At 41.7% G+C, this 17803-nt stretch overlaps 1 protein-coding gene across 4 annotated transcripts; it reads right to left on the bottom strand.

The window, feature by feature from the left end:
* Positions 1–455: 455 nt before the first annotated feature.
* LOC148029839 (uncharacterized) lies at positions 456–6651 on the bottom strand. Of its 4 annotated transcripts, none has more exons than XM_087686161.1 (6): positions 6125–6649; positions 2631–4856; positions 2366–2416; positions 1522–1620; positions 1216–1371; positions 456–1122 (listed from the first exon to the last, which is right to left on the bottom strand). In XM_087686161.1, exons 2-6 carry the CDS (start codon positions 4665–4667, stop codon positions 988–990), a joined length of 2478 nt encoding a protein of 825 aa, XP_087542287.1. In that variant the 5' UTR covers positions 4668–4856; positions 6125–6649; the 3' UTR covers positions 456–987. The 4 variants fall into 4 exon arrangements, with proteins under 4 accessions (XP_087542287.1, XP_087542284.1, XP_087542285.1 ...); XM_087686158.1 differs by having other exon boundaries at positions 6224–6649; XM_087686159.1 differs by having other exon boundaries at positions 2631–4851; positions 6224–6649.
* Between the last annotated feature and the right edge of the window lie 11152 nt (positions 6652–17803).

Here is a 17803-nt window from a genome sequence, read left to right as displayed (position 1 = left end):
AAGCTGGATCCCTTAAAAATGAGAGTTGGTGAAGCAGCAGTCCAATCCTCAAGAAGTGTGCACCAGCAAAGAAGGGAGAGCCACTAAAGCAGCCATCTATTGCTCAAGGAAGTGAGTATGAGGAAGATTGGAAGAGCCAGAGAGAAGCAAGGAAGGAATCACATGCAAAGGGTTGCAGAATTTCATAACACAACTTGTTGATCCTTTCACATGAACTAGGGACTGGCAATTAATACTTTGCAAATAGTTTCACAATAATTACCAATTCTAGGTTCCTATATTGTTCGTCAATAAATTGCATCCACATTTTTGAGTAGGTGACACACAAGAGAAGCATAGATATGTTTCTCTTAAGAATTCAGAGTACCACAATACTTGAAGCATCAGTGATAACACTTCAACCTGTGCACACTACATAAGAACTAGTACATATGAGAGTTATGATACCAATAAGAGACTATACAAGTAGCTATTTAGAAGCACATCTTGAATAGACAGACCAGATTCTCGCCTCCAAAGACATGCATACAAAGCCCTCCCTTCAATCCATATCAGCCAAACCCAATTGCGCACTTACAATAGTGCTTACATCCTGCTGTGATACAAATTCTCAACTCACATTTTGTGAGTCCATAGAAAGCTCTCAAACAGTTTTTTATGTTCATAGGATATTGACTCGCATGTACAGATTCTTGCGACTGCGAAATCCCAGGTGAGAACATAGATGCTCTAGCTGAAGCACTACATTTGTCTCTAGTAATAATCCCAATAACATATACTGTGCACATGCTTATCATTGAGCAGCACTGTGCTAATAGCCCCCAACAACCTGGAGTTGAGTAGAAAACCCACTTTGGAAGAACACTACAGTGGCATGAAGGAATCTGGCGTCTCACCAGACACTTTGTCTAATGCAAGCAAGGCTGATTCATTGTGCTAGTCTCATTTCATAAACTCTTCTAGTCATAGACTGAACACAGACTTCTCTTAAGTCTTTGAATAGGCTGGGGCTTTGCATATGGGACACAGATTCTTTAACGCAAGCCACTGTTTAATACACAATGTATGATATCCGTGTCCACAATCCAGCCTGCCCAATTCATCATCTTCCACAAATTCTTCCTGCTAGGATGTAAAAATATCAAGCAACACTGTTAGTAGATCTACACTTACATTCTGACAACCAAAAAAATGATCAAGAGAAAGTCCAATGACCTGGCAGATACTGCATTTTATATCACTTTCTTGAGAGATGGCAGCAACTGTCGCATCTAAAGAGGAGTATTTACTCTCTCTCAAACACAGAGAGATGGTTTCACCACTCAATCCTGTACTTACATTGCCAATCCTTTCTTCTAGAGCAAGCAACTCCTACATAAAAGGAAAATATAAATCAGAAGCAAATTTGAGCTCAGATTAACTTCAAGTTTGTCAAGAGATGTGGATAACCAGTGAATAAAATGAAAATATTGTATCCTACATAAAGAAATGCCTCCAAATATCGACTGAGTTTTCACTCACCTCATAAGACATGTTATCAACATCTAAGCGCAAGTCACTGTGCCTGTCATGAGCATCAAGACCTCCATGGATGAGAGCTGGATCAAGCATCACAAGCTCCTGCCAAAATAACGTTGTATCAGCAAGATGTTAACTAAATTAAGGATCCAAGAAACATGTCTTTCCAGGAGCCTGGAACTCTCAATCAGTTGCCTCTCATTCAGCAGGGGTGGGAAGTGATCAAATAGGAAAGGAGGCTGTGCAACCCTACAGCATGAAGCTGATGTATCAAAAACAGCTGAACTCAATTTTGATCAGCTTTTGGCATGAAAGTTGAGTGCATTCAGAAAAATGAATAGAATGTGCCCCCCTTTTAGACAGAAACCGACTACCCATTTCTTTGGAACAGATGAAATTTTGGATGGCATTTCTTGATGCAGGGAAGTATTCCAACCTGTTAAGAATCAAAAATCATGCCATAACCATTCTATACAAAGACAGGCACTGTTTTAAGCTGTGATTGCTGTTGTATACATGAAGTATCATCACAATGATAAATATGCCGTCAAAACTTGTTGGGTAAAACAAACAAAATGTTTCATAACAATCTTCTCAGAAGCACCACTACTGGGTGGGATTTAATGGCTGTGAGAAGTACAACTACTGTATAGGATACTCCAGCAAAGAAAAGCCATTTGCCAACAAATGCAGGTACACAAAGTTGAGGTGAAGTTACGACCTCTGCAAGCTTAAGGATGTAGTTCAACTTTTATTTGATAGATCCTAAAGCTTTGAGTATGTGAAAGTGATTTTTTTGACCATGTGTTTAAACATTTACGGCAGGTGGCAAAATCAACTGGCCCACCTCATAACTCAGCTCTTCACTTCTCCAAGCATGCTCCAATGCAGATAATATCTGCAAAGACGATTAGCAACTTTCAGAATGTGTACTTGAGTGGGAATTAAAAACTGTACTGACACCCTTATAACCAACAAAAAACCCGTAATTCATTAAATTGGAATCTTCTAAAGTTAAGTTTCCAGAAACATAGAACTTGATGCCTAAACTAAAGCTTCGAGACATTAGTACTTGCAATGTTCATTTAGCCCCAAGGAAAAATATTCAGCACCTCAGAAAGGAATCTCTGTCGATGTTCTCCATCTGCTGGTAACATGTGCAGACCTCGGAAAGGGATCCCAAATATGCTCTGAACAGGGGCTGCCATTACACTTTCACCTTGCCGCTCCAGGAACAAAGGTAAGTGAGGAGCTGCTGAGCTGGCACGCGTACCCACAGATGATGGTACAACTTCAGGAGAAGATCCAAATGTGGCCAAATGGCCAGTCGAGGCAGATGGCGGTGGCATAGTTGTGCTCCCCCCAGCAGAGCTGCGGCTGTTAGGGATTGGAGCTGAAAGATGAGATAATGGTCCACTGGAATGGAAAACAGTACTTGGATTTGCAGTAGCCTGGCCACTGCCATCAAGGGGATTCAGCACTCTCTCAAATGAGCCCGGAATCCCACGGACTGCTGCAGCCTGTCCAGACCTGTTTTCAGTACTAGCTCCTGCCCAACTGGGAGCTCTGCCTGACAGACTCCTGAAACGGCTTCCATCAATCAAACTTGAGGAGCTCTCCCGGACAGGAGAAGGAAAAACAATATTGCCTCTCCTGTAAGAACTGTTGCCTCCCCAGCTAGAAAAGACTGAAGGATTGGAGCCTCTCTCACCAAATGCCATGGACCAATGATCAAATCCATTGAAACTAGCAGATTCAGTTCCATTTCCATCTAGCTCGCTGGAGAGCTGCTCACTGGCTCTTCTTGAGATCAGAGGTGCATGTGCCACTGGAGCAGACCTCCTTAGGTTTCTCGCAAAAAGTGAATGTAGCTGTGAGGGGCTCTGTTCTTGGAGAGCATTGTATGTCTGGCTTTGATGGGCTCTTTGGAAGCTCTCACCAGCAGTACTGGTTCTGAAAGATTCCAAAAAATCACTATCATTGCCCACAAAGCCAGACCGATCATTGCGAGAATCATCCCCTGCCTGGACCAAAGAACTGTTACCTGTACCATTTAAGTTGGGACTAGAAGCATTCAAATCAGGCCTAATGGGCCCGATTCCTCCTGTCCTGGTAGGAATGCTTTCTCGTCTACGAGAAGATTCTGAAGCTCGGAATGCTGATGTATCCGATGAAAGACCTGGTGCAGACATCCTTCTTTTACAAGAACTTCTTCCACCATGCACATGATCAGATCTGCTAGTCTCCAGATAATCCACAGAATCACATGCAAGGCTCCCAATTCGAATGGCACCTTCTCCTCCATCAGTTTCAAACAGGGGGGGTGATGGGTAAGCAAAAATCGAGGAATCCAAACCTTGCTTATTTTCAGGAGCTTGCCTTGCATGATGACTATCAGCCACAGAGGAGCTACTGTGATCGCCTACGGCAGTATAAGATACTTGCAACTCTCTTCCTGGATGATCCACTAGGCACCCTTTACCCTTGCTGTTGTCTGTTGACAAAGTTCCAGAGCTTATCCTTGATCCTGCCCCATCAGGGAAAGAACCATCAAACAAGTGAACCGTAGAGGTGCCTGCACTGGACAGTGACCCCTTAGCTACATCCCAACTTTCAGCTCCAGGAGAAACCAATTCTCTAGCTCCACTTCTCGCTACCCAGCTGGGTACCCCATTGCTTGAGCCTCTGTTAACTAAAACATCAGAAGGGTCCTGTGTAAACTCGCTAACAGTATTCACTTGCCCTGAACATGCTGGCTGAAAATAACCATAAGCCCCAGTTTGCCACCCATGCCCCACATTTGCACCAGCTGGCATGTTGGTCCTGCTGGTTCCAGATCCTTGAGAATCAAAATTGCTGAGGTTACCAGACGTTTCAAAACAATTCTGTCGCTTTGCTCGATGTGATCCCTCAACGGTTCGTTCTTGAGGTAGCTCACTTAAGGAAGGTGTTCTCCATGTATCACTCTCCCTGAACCAGCACTCTCCATCAGCCATTCGATTCTTTTTGCCACTTGCACTGCTTCCATTGTGATTACTGGCCACTTGATTGCTCCCACTTGGATGGCCCTCAACATTTGGGGCATAGGCTTGCCTGCCGATACCTAAAAGAGGAGTGTCATTCATGTCCGTACCTTCTTTCATCTCCATAACTTAATTCACACTGCCAACGTACAAGCACCAATGACCTTGAAAGGTGGTGCCGTGAAGAGTGAGCACCGTATCGTGACAGCTCACATCTGCTGATGGATAATGTAACTATTCCAATCTCCCTCCCCAGGGAAATAAAATCCCAATAATGATGGGCATCTGTTTTGCTTTCTATGGAACTCAACTGACCTTTCATTGAAAAACAGAGGAAATAAGCAAGTCAGATGTGTCGTTTAAGAAAACAGAAAGCAATATGCTATCACATGCTAATACTGAGACTTGTAAGCCACAATCTTAAAATAATAATACCACAATCTAATTTAAAATCTAAAACCTTCAAGGGAATCCCCACATATCCCTCTTCCACAGAAGGATGCAATTTCAAAATCCAATCAATCTTGCTTCATAAGATGGGCCTAGAGCCATTGTTCCAGCTTCTAGAAATAGACACAACCTTTTGGTGCAAACAAGATACCCTTAGGCAGCGGGTATTCACAAACACATTTATGAAGTTTACCATGTTCCATACAGAATCCATTCACTTCAGAGGGACAAGAAATGGCAGCATGCATGCCCGTCTCCCAAAGAACAATGAAATGGACATCGAGTAGACATCAGAAATTTGAACAATCTTACTTCACAAAATGGACATCAAGCCATGTGTTGTAACTTCATAAAATAAACACAACGCTCCACTGGAAACAAGATACTCTTAGACAGTGGATAGTCAGAAACACGTTTTTGAAGTATTGCACGTCCCATAGAGAACCCATTCAGCTTGGAGGGACAAGAGAGGAAGCCAAGAGCATCAAACCATATCAATAGTTCACCCATTGCTTCATGCTTAGGATTTCAAACATCTAGGAACCATGCATATGCATTTATTTCCCTGTGCTGTAACCATGGATTCCACAAATCCATGTGAATTGGAGCTCCTATACTCCATTTCGGGAACAACTCCTGGATAACCCACTTGCCCAAACAGACATCTTTTGCATGCTGTGAGAGGACCATTATATGCACGGTATGGATCGCCATTAACTAATTATCCTCTATTCGGGCAATCTGCAACCTGGATCAAACCACCTGATCTTTTGTTATGAATTACATCAAACAACATGATATCTCTTCAGAAGAATTGACAGATCACATGCGAGATATCAGCTGATTGATGGTTTCATGATTGTGTTGCAGAATCTGGAAGATCTCTGATAAACAAAGTGGTGCAGGTCAGTAGGGCATTAACAAGGTCTTGATCACAAACTGTAACCCTCCTTCATAGCAGTGGAAAAAGAAGAGGACAGGCGATGATGTGATCATAAGAAAACCGCATGTCATATGATCACATCCTTTACAAAAAGGTGAGCAGACATTAAGGTGCTTACATACTATGGTGCCATAATCACATCCTTAACAAAAGGCAAACAAACATCAAGGCGTTTTCGTCCTATCATTACCATGGTTGAGATTTAGGTCACAGAAGCATCGGCAGGGGGAGCCTAAGAGGCATTGTCGACATGGAGGAAATGGGACATTATGCAAGGGCAGCAGCATACCCGTTACTTGATGATGTCCTCTACTCGATGTGCCGCAGACATGCCTGCGTGCTGATCTTTTGCGTTGCAGGCGGAGGTTTCAAAACGCAGGCCTATCGGTAGGCGGGTATCCTTGCAGGAGGGAGCCTGCTAGGGTTTTCTGATGAAGCTCCCTCCTTTCCTGGCTTAGGGTTGCTGAGATCTATGCACGGCCGGGTGGCATGGCTGAGGCTGAGGGAGGGCGGGCAGGCAGGCAGGAAGACAGGCCGGGGCCTGAGGAACAGGAGAGGAGAAGGAGATGGAAAGAAGAAGAGAGACGCGGAGCGAAGGACAGAATAGAAGAGAGAAGAAAATGAAGAGGGGAGACGGCAAAAGAGGAAAAATGGATGAATGAGAGAGAGAGAGAGAGAGAGAGAGAGAGAGAGGAAGAAGAACCGGGAGTGGAGGGCTAGAGAGGAAAGGCAGGTGTGCTTTAGCTTAACTAGAGGGATGCGTCCTCTCTTTCGAGGAGGCGTGAAAGAGGGCACATTCACACCAATTCCTCAATTCTGAAAAAGGAAAAAACAACTCAATTCAATAAGTGCTTAATCAACAATTAGGTGGCACCAGTTCTTCTTGACAAGCCTAGACCAATCCTTTAATTTGCTTTATGCATCATGTGGAGGCTTATGTGTGAATCAGTGCTAATCATATCTAATGTACCCACTTACATTTTCCTAATTATTGCATCCTTAAGAAGGATTCCCCCCCCCCCCAATTTTCACTTTTTGTTGCCATTGCCCATCTCAAGGCATGCTCACATTATCATAGTAGCTGGTAAAAGAGATGTTTTGTTATAGCACAAATACATCGTATTTTGAAAATGTTTACATCAACAAAGGTCTTACAAGAGAGACCAAATAACCTTACTTCGATCTTGTTGAGGTTTGTAGGCTTTCTTTAAGACTAGGGAAACCTTATGGAGAGTTTCAAGCATTGAGAGTACTTCTCCTAACTCAAGACCTTAAAATGGCCTCTATTGAGCCAATGGTGCCATTTTGCATCAAAAGTCTACTCCTAGATGACCATATGTGCTTCAAATTTGAGGTTGTAGTATAGTACCCCAAATTTTGATATTTTCATGATCCATAGATCCTTTTTCACCAATTAGAGCTATGCACAAATGCAAGAAGTGATTAAGGCCAACCCCTTTGAACCAACTCTTAGCCTTTGAGAAAATGCTTCTAACTACTGTACACCCCAAAACATGTGTGTAATATATTCTTCATGGCTGTAATAGAGTGAGCAATACTCAGAAATACTTACCCCTAGTCAAGAGCTATGATCCTTTATAGCAACAAATCCGCCTTTGATGAGGGGTTGCCTTCCATACAAGAGAGGTGAGGTTTACAAAAAGCCTAGCATGCTTGCAAGGTGAAGAAGAGAGAGGACTTTCCCTCGCATCTCCAGGAGGCCTAGAAGAAGACTTTCCCTTTAACTTTCTAGCGCACTTAGATAAAAGAGGTGTTGGCTTGGGGTAGACAAATCACACAACAGAGCCAAGAGACTGTATTTGTCCTTGTCCAAGAGAACGTGCGACGAGTAGTCATGAAAGGCATGGCTATTTTGCCATCAATATGCCTTTTGGCTTTGGGCCCAATCTAGAATTGGAAAGATGTGTTTCACCATACAAGGCTCTAATGTTGCTCAAGTCAAAGTGTCATCATGGAAATCAAGACAATTGCCTATATGATAAAAAAGGAGATTCCTCACTGAATTAGGTAATTTGCACATGTCCTCATGCATATGAAGATGGACTTCCCTAGGCTAACCAAGCCTAGAGTCTGTCAATCTATTCTTCAAAAGAAGATTGGCATCTGGCATGGGGAGCAATTGTCTTTATGGCTTGATGGGGTCAATATCAATAGTGCACACCAAATGAGAAACATGGTTGCATGAATTGTTGTAGACAATAAATAAGACTTGGCCTACTTTTGCTACTCCTTACCCGTACCACCTAGGAAATCTTTTCATCAAATCGTGTTGATAAGTAGATATGCCATGACAAAAAAGAAAGGTCAGACTTTGAAAAGAGGAATCCATTGTTTTGCTACAACTTAGGGTTATTAGAAAGAAGAGATGCCCCTTTCTAAAATTAGAACTTGGAAGAGGAGAGGCATCAAGTTTGGAAAGCTACTCCCTCAACCAATTTGAACATGATTTCTTGGAAAGGTTGATGAATAATTCCTACAGAAGAAAGACTCATGACAATGGTTGAAGGGTACCTCAATGTTTGCTTGCAAGATATCAGAAGAAATTGTACCAAACTTGTTTTGGAAACATAATGGTGTGAAAGTTTATGGCATATGCTAAAATGGTTGACTAAAGTAGTTGGCCTCTCAAATAGGCTTAGTACAAAGGCTATCTTCTTTGGAGATGTTGGCCACTCTAATGAGGATCGACGAGGAAAGTCCCAAATTTTAGAATGCCATATGAGCTTTGGTGATCAAAACTATGTCAAACAACAAAAATCTACTATTACATCAAAGCATACCATAAATAGATTGTTGTGAACAATGCATCAAAGTGTAGAGAGGAGATATTGGGAATTTTGTAGTTAGTGAGGAAAAAAACTTATATGTTTAAGGTGGCTCATGGGACAGTGGTTAAAAGCAAACACACAACCTATGCTTTGACTTTTCAAGCTTTTTGAAAAAAAGTGGTATATGCATTTCTCATTGTCATAATGTTGTTGTCATTTAAAAGGCTATGTAACAAATTAAGGTACATTCTTGGTTAGAGCAATTGAACTATTGCAAGTTAACTACAATCCACTAGGATACATGCCTTTCCATTTCAAAAAATTTTCAACTGATGGGTTTTTTAATACAACAATTTGTTGTGATGGTAAGCTTATAGAGTCCAAGAAACTAACAACTTCATTCTCAAATGGATTTCATCAACACAATAAGCTTCAAACTAATCAATTCATCCATGTACCCTCCCCACTTCTTTTACACCACCACACTATACAAACATGGTGCTCATTCTCTAAGTCTTAAGGCTTTGCATGCTGTTCGGAGTTGAATCCTGTTCCAATAATGATAGCTTGTAGGTTGATCATCCCTAGATTTGTCGCTAGGGAGCCACATCCTTTCAAGTTGAATTACTCTTCTTAAGGGACCCAAGGTTTGATGTCGAGGTTAAATGCATGTGGACTCCATTGCTAGATTAGTGAAGGACCTATTATAGAGATGGGAGAGATGTGTTAGACTAACCAGTAACATTGCCAAGAGCTTTGGCAAGCAAACAAAAGGATATATGAGATTGATGTAATAGTCTAACATAGAAAAAGCATACTTCATGCTTTAACTAAGGACCCTAACCATGTATCTCTATGTACGAAGCTTAATGAGATAGACCTATGCATTAAGTTGGCTTAACAATATCACATTGAGGTAGCAAAAGTGTAATTAACCAAGTGGATTTTGGAAAGTGAAGCATCTAGTTCTTTCTGTACAGTCAATCAACAAGTGCATAGTGGATACATGTGATGCATTGAATCATGTTCATAACAATGAGAAAGTCACTCACATCATTAATAAAGGACTACTTAAGCTCATCTGCAAAGGTCTTCATATGAGCGATTCCTCTCGATGGAGGCCATTGATTGTGTCAAATGTTATCTATAAGTGGCATTAGGCAAAGCCTTGGCAAGTTTCTTCTTGTAGATTTAGTTTGGTTTTGTACAACTTGTAGGATTCGTGTTGCAATCATGCATCTTGCAATGATTATGGATTATGTCATAAATGATGGGCATAGATGGTTGCTAATGAACATGAACTTTAATAAATCCTATGGCATGATGGGCATAGATGGTTGTTAATGAACATGGACTTTAATAAAGCCTATGGCATGATCATTAGCCTTTCATCATCCACGTTTTGATGGCATTGGATTTGGTATTTTCTTTTGTAACATTGTGACAACCCTTTTATTAATGCTTGTGGTTGCATTTCAATCAATGGGTAGCACATTGGAGAGCTTGCATTAAAATGGTCAGTGAGGCAAGCATGCCCAATAGTCCCACCACTATCGTTTGCTTTTTTTCGCAACCCCTACTTAGAAATGTTGAGCACAAGGTTAAAGTTCTAACACTTATTACTGATGGGAGCAAGTCCATTGCACCAATGTTCACTATTGATAATTCTAATGTGGTAAGTGCAAATAAACATTTCATGAGAGTGCTACTTGGGATTTATGGTGAGTTTGCATTTATCTCTATATCAAACATCAGTCCCCCTAAGATAAATATTGTGTATCTGAAGCTCCAAATTGGCTACACGAGCTTGGCTTCAAGATCATAAAATAGGATGGGATATTTGGGTATTTGGGTTGTCCCCTTAGAATAGAAATCACAATGAAGGATCACTCCAAACAGTCATAATAAGTTTTCAAGATATTGATTTTATATGAGAATTGGCATGGGAGTCAAATGTGGCACAAATCTACATGGCATCATCAACTATTTATATGTTGTTGGGGCCTACTAGAGCAGGGAAGATTAAGGGAGGAAAAGGATTGGGATCTCTTGATAATAAAGCTCAAGGCTTGTAATCAATTGGCTCAAGATCTACTAATTCATTGGGCAATTATTCTTTACTTCAGATAAGGACTACTAGGATTTTGCTAGCATGCCTTGGTGACTTGAATTAGGTCGATAGACTCTTTAGTTATGCAAAAATATTAATTAAAAGTTCATCACTTGCTTAGCCTTTGGTTAGTTCTTGGATACCTCTTGGATCAAATTTAGAGTGGGTGAATTGCAATAGCATTAAGGGGGATTCTTCTTTATTACAAAACAAACTCATAAGGCAGCATATAGGGATGGGGTCTCACCAATAGCTCTCAATGGTGACTGTTCCATGTGGCATAGTAGGAAAATCCCTCACCCTACGGGAGACCAAAGGAATGGGCGTTTATCCAAGGCTAGGGCATGTCACATTGTTGAGGGGAGTGTGTGTCAAGCCACAAACCATGAGGGTTCAAGAGAATAAACATTATGGAAGGAAGAATCAAGAAAACCGAAAATACTTTGTATATTACTTTGCAAAAGACTTTGTACACTATAGATACCATCTTGAATTACAAACACTCTTTTGAAACCTAAGGCATCCACCAATAGGAGGTAAGTAGAAGCCTTGAGGAAGAAACCTTATATCAAAACCCTGAGGTCAGTAGTCATGTCATGAACTTGCTACAACTTGTTTTCACTCTAACTCTCTCCTCCGAACTTAGAATGTGGTTGTCTGGTACTCAAATTGACTAGAACAAATCCAAATGACAAGCTAATGTGGGCAAAATTGCAAAATTTAGTTTTTCTTAGTAAAAAATGTGCTTTTCATAAAAGACATTGCTTTTTTGTATTTTTAGGCCCGAACACCTTGTAGCACTCAAGATAACTCCTTGCATATGTTTTTATCTACCCAAAATAATCACTAAATCAATAGAACTCAATAATGAAAACTTAGACTATTTTTGTAAATCGGTTCTAAACCCTGAAAAACTCGTTCACATCATGAGTAAGTATCCCATAAGCATATATCTGGAATATTAATATAGATGTCTTTTCCTTGGTTTTCTTTCATTAAACACGTAACTACATGACATCCACCCCTCCAATCCTACACATCCTCTAGCATATGCCAACCTATGCATCCCTTTAGGATCAAAAAGCTATCTCATCTTCACCCAAAGTAAAGCTAAATCACAGTCATTCTCAGAAATATGTAGCTATCCAAAGCACTCCCACCCTAATCATAAGGCATCAAAAGCTTATACATCCCAAATAGTATGTAGCCAATAGACTCTCCAATTTCAAACAATAATGATTGCACATCAAACCTTTGTAGCATTCTAAAGTGTGTAAATCCACCTAGATCGTATGGCATCATTGCAGCATTCCACATCCCTTTAATTAGTAGCAACCCACTTGATTTTGGTTTGTCAAGCATACTCACTTTTGTCCCAACGTGATACATAGCAAAGCACATAGCCACATGTATCTTGTCATCATGCATAGAAAAACATATACTCCCAGATTCAAATCTCCATAAAGATGAATCCTCTATGATAGATATATCTTGGCTAACATCTTATTTCACTTGCATAAACTTTGGCGTCTCTACAACTAGAACAAACATAAGTGGTGATGCCCTCTCGAGAACATCTACATCTATCTTATCAACAACATCATTGAAAGCATCCAAGTCTTCTTCATCCCGAGTCCTTAGATCAATTGCATGTGTTGTCAATGTAGAACTAGTATTTCTAGGCATTGTTTCATCCTCACTTAATGCATTATTTGCATGCATTATTGTTATAGTATCTACCTTCTCAGTCAAAGCATCATTACTAGACACTTTCATAATAACATCAGTGGCTAGTTGATCCACATCATCAAATACAACACATATATCATGTGCATCCTCCTCTAATATTGTGTTTGCAGCCATTGCCATTACATCCGTATCATCAATACTAACCTGTACATCGAACAATGTAGAAGCATCCCTAGTTAAGAGCTATGTGTCATCAATACCCTCTAGTATTGTATCTTTACTATCATTTGTCAATGCATCAATACTGTACTATGTCAAAGCATCTATATTCTCCTCTATCAAAACATTTTTATTGTCCTCTACCATCACTTATATATTTTGAGTTTTAGCCAAGTAGGCATAAACTGAGTAGGTTTCAACAAGGGCATCCCATCTAGTCTATGCTCTAATAGTCTTATCTACACTAGCCAAATTTGTTTGAGGTGCTTTGCCCTTTCCTATAATCTACAAGGCATAGGTCCATAGCTCCATCTTTTTGCCTTCATGCTTCTTTTCAATCTACAAAGCCATAGAAGGTTGCATCTACAACAATGTAGGCAATCTACACATAATCATATCCTCAAGGATCTCCTTCATGCCTCATTTCTCAAATTTCATAGCTATAGGTTGTCTTTTTCAGTGGAGCAAGTCTTCCCATCTTGCCCAAAAACCAAAATTTGCCTATGAGCCTTTTTAAAGGCCTCACAATCTTTGTGGTCATGTTCGGTGCTATCGCACCATATGCATATGCTCACAAAGGCTGCTCTTCTTGGACTCCTAAGTGTTGTAGATGGACTTGCAATCTTCACTTGTTATTCCGACCTTGATATCTTCGGTCATACTCGATTAACTCATCCTTGGTAGGAGGAACCAAAGAAATAGGTTTTTTAACCATAGAAATAGCTAAAGTCATAGGAGTAGTTGTTGGAGAAGGTATAGGAGTAGATACATGTGAAGGTATAGAAGAAGAGATTGGAGTAATAGAACAAATATGTAATCTAGTGTGCTACATCTGTCTCTTATTTAGCGTAGAAACACCACCCTTGGCATCCTACCAACTTGTCTTTGGACCCATCACTTTGGTTCCATCTTCAAGTAACTTCTCTAATTCCATTCGTAGAGTGGAGGGTCTGTGGCATGTAGGAATAGCTCTATTTTCTTAGGCTCCAAAGTCATTTGCTCTATTGCATCTAACTAACTGAATTTAAGGTCGAACTCTTATAGAAGCTCAGATGTGATGAGCCCTTTGTTAGGATTATGAAGCCACTCTTGGAAAGATCGATGGGTGATCATCCCCTAACCCTAAGTCTTCAAGGAAGTACTCTTCCTTCAAATCTTTCTTGAATTCTAACCATCCAAAATCTTGCACATAATCACATTCATGCGCGACTTCAATATAGGAGTTACAAGTCATACCAAGTACTAACTCATCATGTGAGTAGGAACCCTGAAGAATTCCATCTTTGCTTCATAGATTTTAGATAACTGGTAAAGTTTTGTGAAAGGTGAGAAGGATCGAAGCTTGCACACGAGAGCTATGGCAGAAGAGCAAGAGCAAGAAAGAGAGAGACAAGAAATGGGAACTCCAATAGTCACAATGTGTGACCGGGCCTTCCTTTATTCAAACTATCACTAAAAGAATAAAGAATAAAGTGACGGTGATGGGCGCCCGCCACCTGTAGTATGTAGTGGCGGTGACTGTCAATGTAATAATATACGGGCAGCTAGACGGAGGCGTCTTTACCCCCAACAACCTCCCACTTAAAGGCGAATCAGCCCTAGTGAGGAGTGAAAAGAAAAAAGGAAAAAAGGCAGTACAACATGTACACATATACAATAGGATGAGGAAAGACGTCATCTCATCCCATGCCCATCAACCTCCTGAGGAAGGCAAAGCGCTCTGTAGAGAGGCTTTTCGTGAGCAGATCTGTAGGATTTTGGTCAGTCGAGATCTTGACAAGGTCAACAGACTTGTCCTCAACGACCCCACGTATGAAGTGATACCTCACATCAATGTGTTTCGTCTTTGCATGGAAGACCGGATTCTTGGCTAACTGAATAGCACTCATAGAATCTGAATGTAGTGTAGGGATAGCATCAATACCAAGGTCAGCAACTAAATGACCCAACCAAATGGCCTCCTTGCAAGCCTCAGTGGCTGCAACATGCTCCGCCTCTGTAGTAAAAAGGGCCGTGCATTTCTGCACCCTAGACATCCAAGAAACAACACCTCCAGTGTGAATACATAGCCGGAAGTGGACTTCCTACTATATGCATGTCCTGCATAATCAGAGTCAGTGTACCCCACGACTCCTGTATCCTGGCTGCCATAGCATATGCACATATCTGCAGTGCCCTTAGGTACCTCATGATACCCTTCACAGCATCCCAATGCTTCTTGCCAGGTGTATCCATATAGCGTGCCACAACACCAACTGTAAAGGCAATATCTGGACGAGTGGCTATCATGGCATATATAAGATTGCCCACTGCGAATGCATAAGGAATCTTGGCCATCTCGGCCCTCTACTCATCTGTCTGCGGACAATCAGCTTATGATACCTTTACATAAGAAGGCAATGGACAACCAATAGGCTTTACGTCATGCATGCGAAAGCGCTCAAGGACTTTATGAATGTACTCCCTCTGTGACAAGTAGAGGAGTCCCTGATGCCTGTCGCATCTAATGCGCATACCAAGTATGTGAGAGGCCTGTCCCAGATCTTTCATCTCAAAGCTCTTCTTGAGCTGAGCTTTAAGAGCATCTAGCTCATCATGAGCTTTCCCTGCTATCAACATATTATCCACATAGAGTACCAAAATCAATAAAGAACCATCACGGGCCTTCTTCGTGTAAAGACACGGATCCATAGCACTCCTGTTGTAGCCCTGTGACTGCATAAAGGCATCAAACTTATGATACCACTCCCTAGATGCCTGCTTCAAGCCATAAAGACTTTTCTTCAATTTGCACACTAGGTGCTCCCTGTCAGGTTTTGCAAAGCCCTTAGGCTGCTCCATATAAATCTCATCATGCAAGTCCCCATGTAAGAAAGCCATCTTGACATCCATCTGGTATAAATCCAAGTCAAGCTGAGCAACCAAAGCCAAGACTAAGCATAGGGTGGTCATCTTAACCACACGAGAAAAGACCTCATCAAAATCCACACCATGGTCATGCTTAAAACCCTTTGCTACCAATCTAGCCTTGTATGCCGGCTTGGGGTGTCCAGGGGTACTTTTCAGCTTGTACATCCACTTGCATGGCAAAGCCTTCTTGCCTGTAGGCAAGGAAACCAAATCCCAAGTCTCATTCTTATGCAAGGAGTCTATCTCAGTGCATAGCCCTCTCCCAGGAGTGACTGTCACCCCTGCGCATAGCCTCATCATAAGTGAAAGGCTCTTTTGCATCTGTAACCAAGACATAATGCATCGAGGGCTGAAATCTATCAGGTGGACGTCTGTCTCTAGCAGACTGTCTCACAGCAGGCTCTACTGCCTGCCCAGCTGCCTGTCCAACACCCTGACCATGAGCATCTACTACAGCTGTAGGCTATCCAACTGGCTGTGCGGGAGCTCTCAGCTCCTCCTGAAATATGACCCTGCGGATCTCAACAACTCTCTCAGGTCGCCTATGCATCTTGTCTTTATGGAATACTACATCATGACTGCAGATGACTTTTCGCGCCTGTGGATCCCAGAGACGGTGACCCATCTCGCCTGCATCCCCATAACCAAGGAAAATGCATTTAACACTCTTAGGATCCAGCTTACTTCTCTTGTCCCTAGGTACATGGCAAAATGCCTCACATCCAAAGACACGGAGATGCGCATAAGAGGGAGGTTTTCTAGTCTATACCTCCTCGGCAACCTGGAAATCCAAACCACTAGAAGGTGATCTGTTTATGATATGCACAGTTGTACTAACTGCCTCAGCCCAAAAGCTCTGTGGTAGGCTTGCATGGCTAAGCATACTGTGTGCACGCTCCTGGATGGTTCTATTCATCCACTCATCCAAACCATTCTGGGGGGGTGTAGGGGGCGGTTAACTGACGCTTAATACCCCTCTCATCACATAGCTGCTCAAAAGCACGTGAGACATACTCACCCCCAGTATCTGTCCTTAGGCATTTTAGCCTATACCCAAGGCTGATTCTCAACCAATGCGAGCCATCTCTGAAACATAGCCAAGACATCGGATTTCAGCTTAATGGGATAAGCCCAAACTTTCCGTGTAAAATCATCTATGAAAGTAACAAAATACTTGGCACCACCCATAGACTGACAAGGCATGGACCCACAAACATCCGAATGTACCAATGCCAAGGGCTCGCTCAAGCGTGGCCTACCAGACTTTTTATGTGTAGACCTAGTTTGCCTACCATAAAGACAATGCTCACATGAATCAAAACATGCATAATGAAGGGGCGGCAAGTACTGCAAACCAGAAAGCATTTTCATTCCCTTCAAAAATATATGGCCCAAACGGGCATGTCAAAGAGATACATGTGGGATAGAACCCACAGACAAAACATAATCAAGGAAAGAAGCGGATACAATCAAGGGATAGAGGCTGCTAGCCTTGACACCTCTAGTAATCACAAGTCTATCACGAGTGATCTTCCATGCAGAGTCTCCAAAAGATACATGATAACCTGCGTCCACTCTCGGCAAGGTGTCACATGAAAGGACGCACCTTAGTCCAAGAGCCAACATTGTGCATACATAGAGTGTATCTCTGTCATCTGCGAAGCACTAGAAGAAGCTGCAAGGATATAATCATCATCAACATCCTTAGGCTGCATAACATTGATCTCTTCAATTTTAACACTGGACTTTGCAGGCACTATGCTGCAATCAGAAGTCTTATCCTGTACTTTGTCTTTCCCCTTATCTTTGCGCCTTTCATTGCGCAGTTCATGGCATTGTGGCCTAATATGGCCCTTTTTCCCACAATGGTGACAAGTAACATCTGCATTCTTGCCACGAGATTTGCTACGTGATTTTCCACGAGACTTGGACCGAGATTTGTGAGAATCCCATCCATGGCCATTGCCACTGCCATGCTTTTCATATCCATCATTCATGCCTCTAACTATCATAGCATTCGACATACGAGAGGCATCCAAATTCTTATGGTTAACCTCTTCCTGCAGAAGAGCACTCTCAACATCAAATAATTTCAAGGTAGCAGTAGAGGCACATAATGCAGTGTGGAATACATCCCATGACTCATTAAGAG

Source organism: Lygodium microphyllum, chromosome 10, assembly GCF_053477565.2.
Source record: "Lygodium microphyllum isolate KBCC chromosome 10, Lygodium_microphyllum_v1.1.10, whole genome shotgun sequence".
NCBI classification, from domain to species: domain Eukaryota; kingdom Viridiplantae; phylum Streptophyta; class Polypodiopsida; order Schizaeales; family Lygodiaceae; genus Lygodium; species Lygodium microphyllum.
This window is presented reverse-complemented; position numbering and strand designations above follow the sequence as displayed.

Excerpts from the sequence above, each read along its gene's own strand:
- LOC148029839 (XM_087686161.1), bottom strand. The coding sequence starts at position 4,667 with ATGGAGATGAAAGAAGGTACGGACATGAATGACACTCCTCTTTTAGGT. Across the intron at positions 2,417-2,630 it reads GACAGAGATTCCTTTCTGAG|ATATTATCTGCATTGGAGCA; the intron begins GTGCTGAATATT and ends TCGTCTTTGCAG. Across the intron at positions 1,372-1,521 it reads TTGATAACATGTCTTATGAG|GAGTTGCTTGCTCTAGAAGA; the intron begins GTGAGTGAAAAC and ends CCTTTTATGTAG.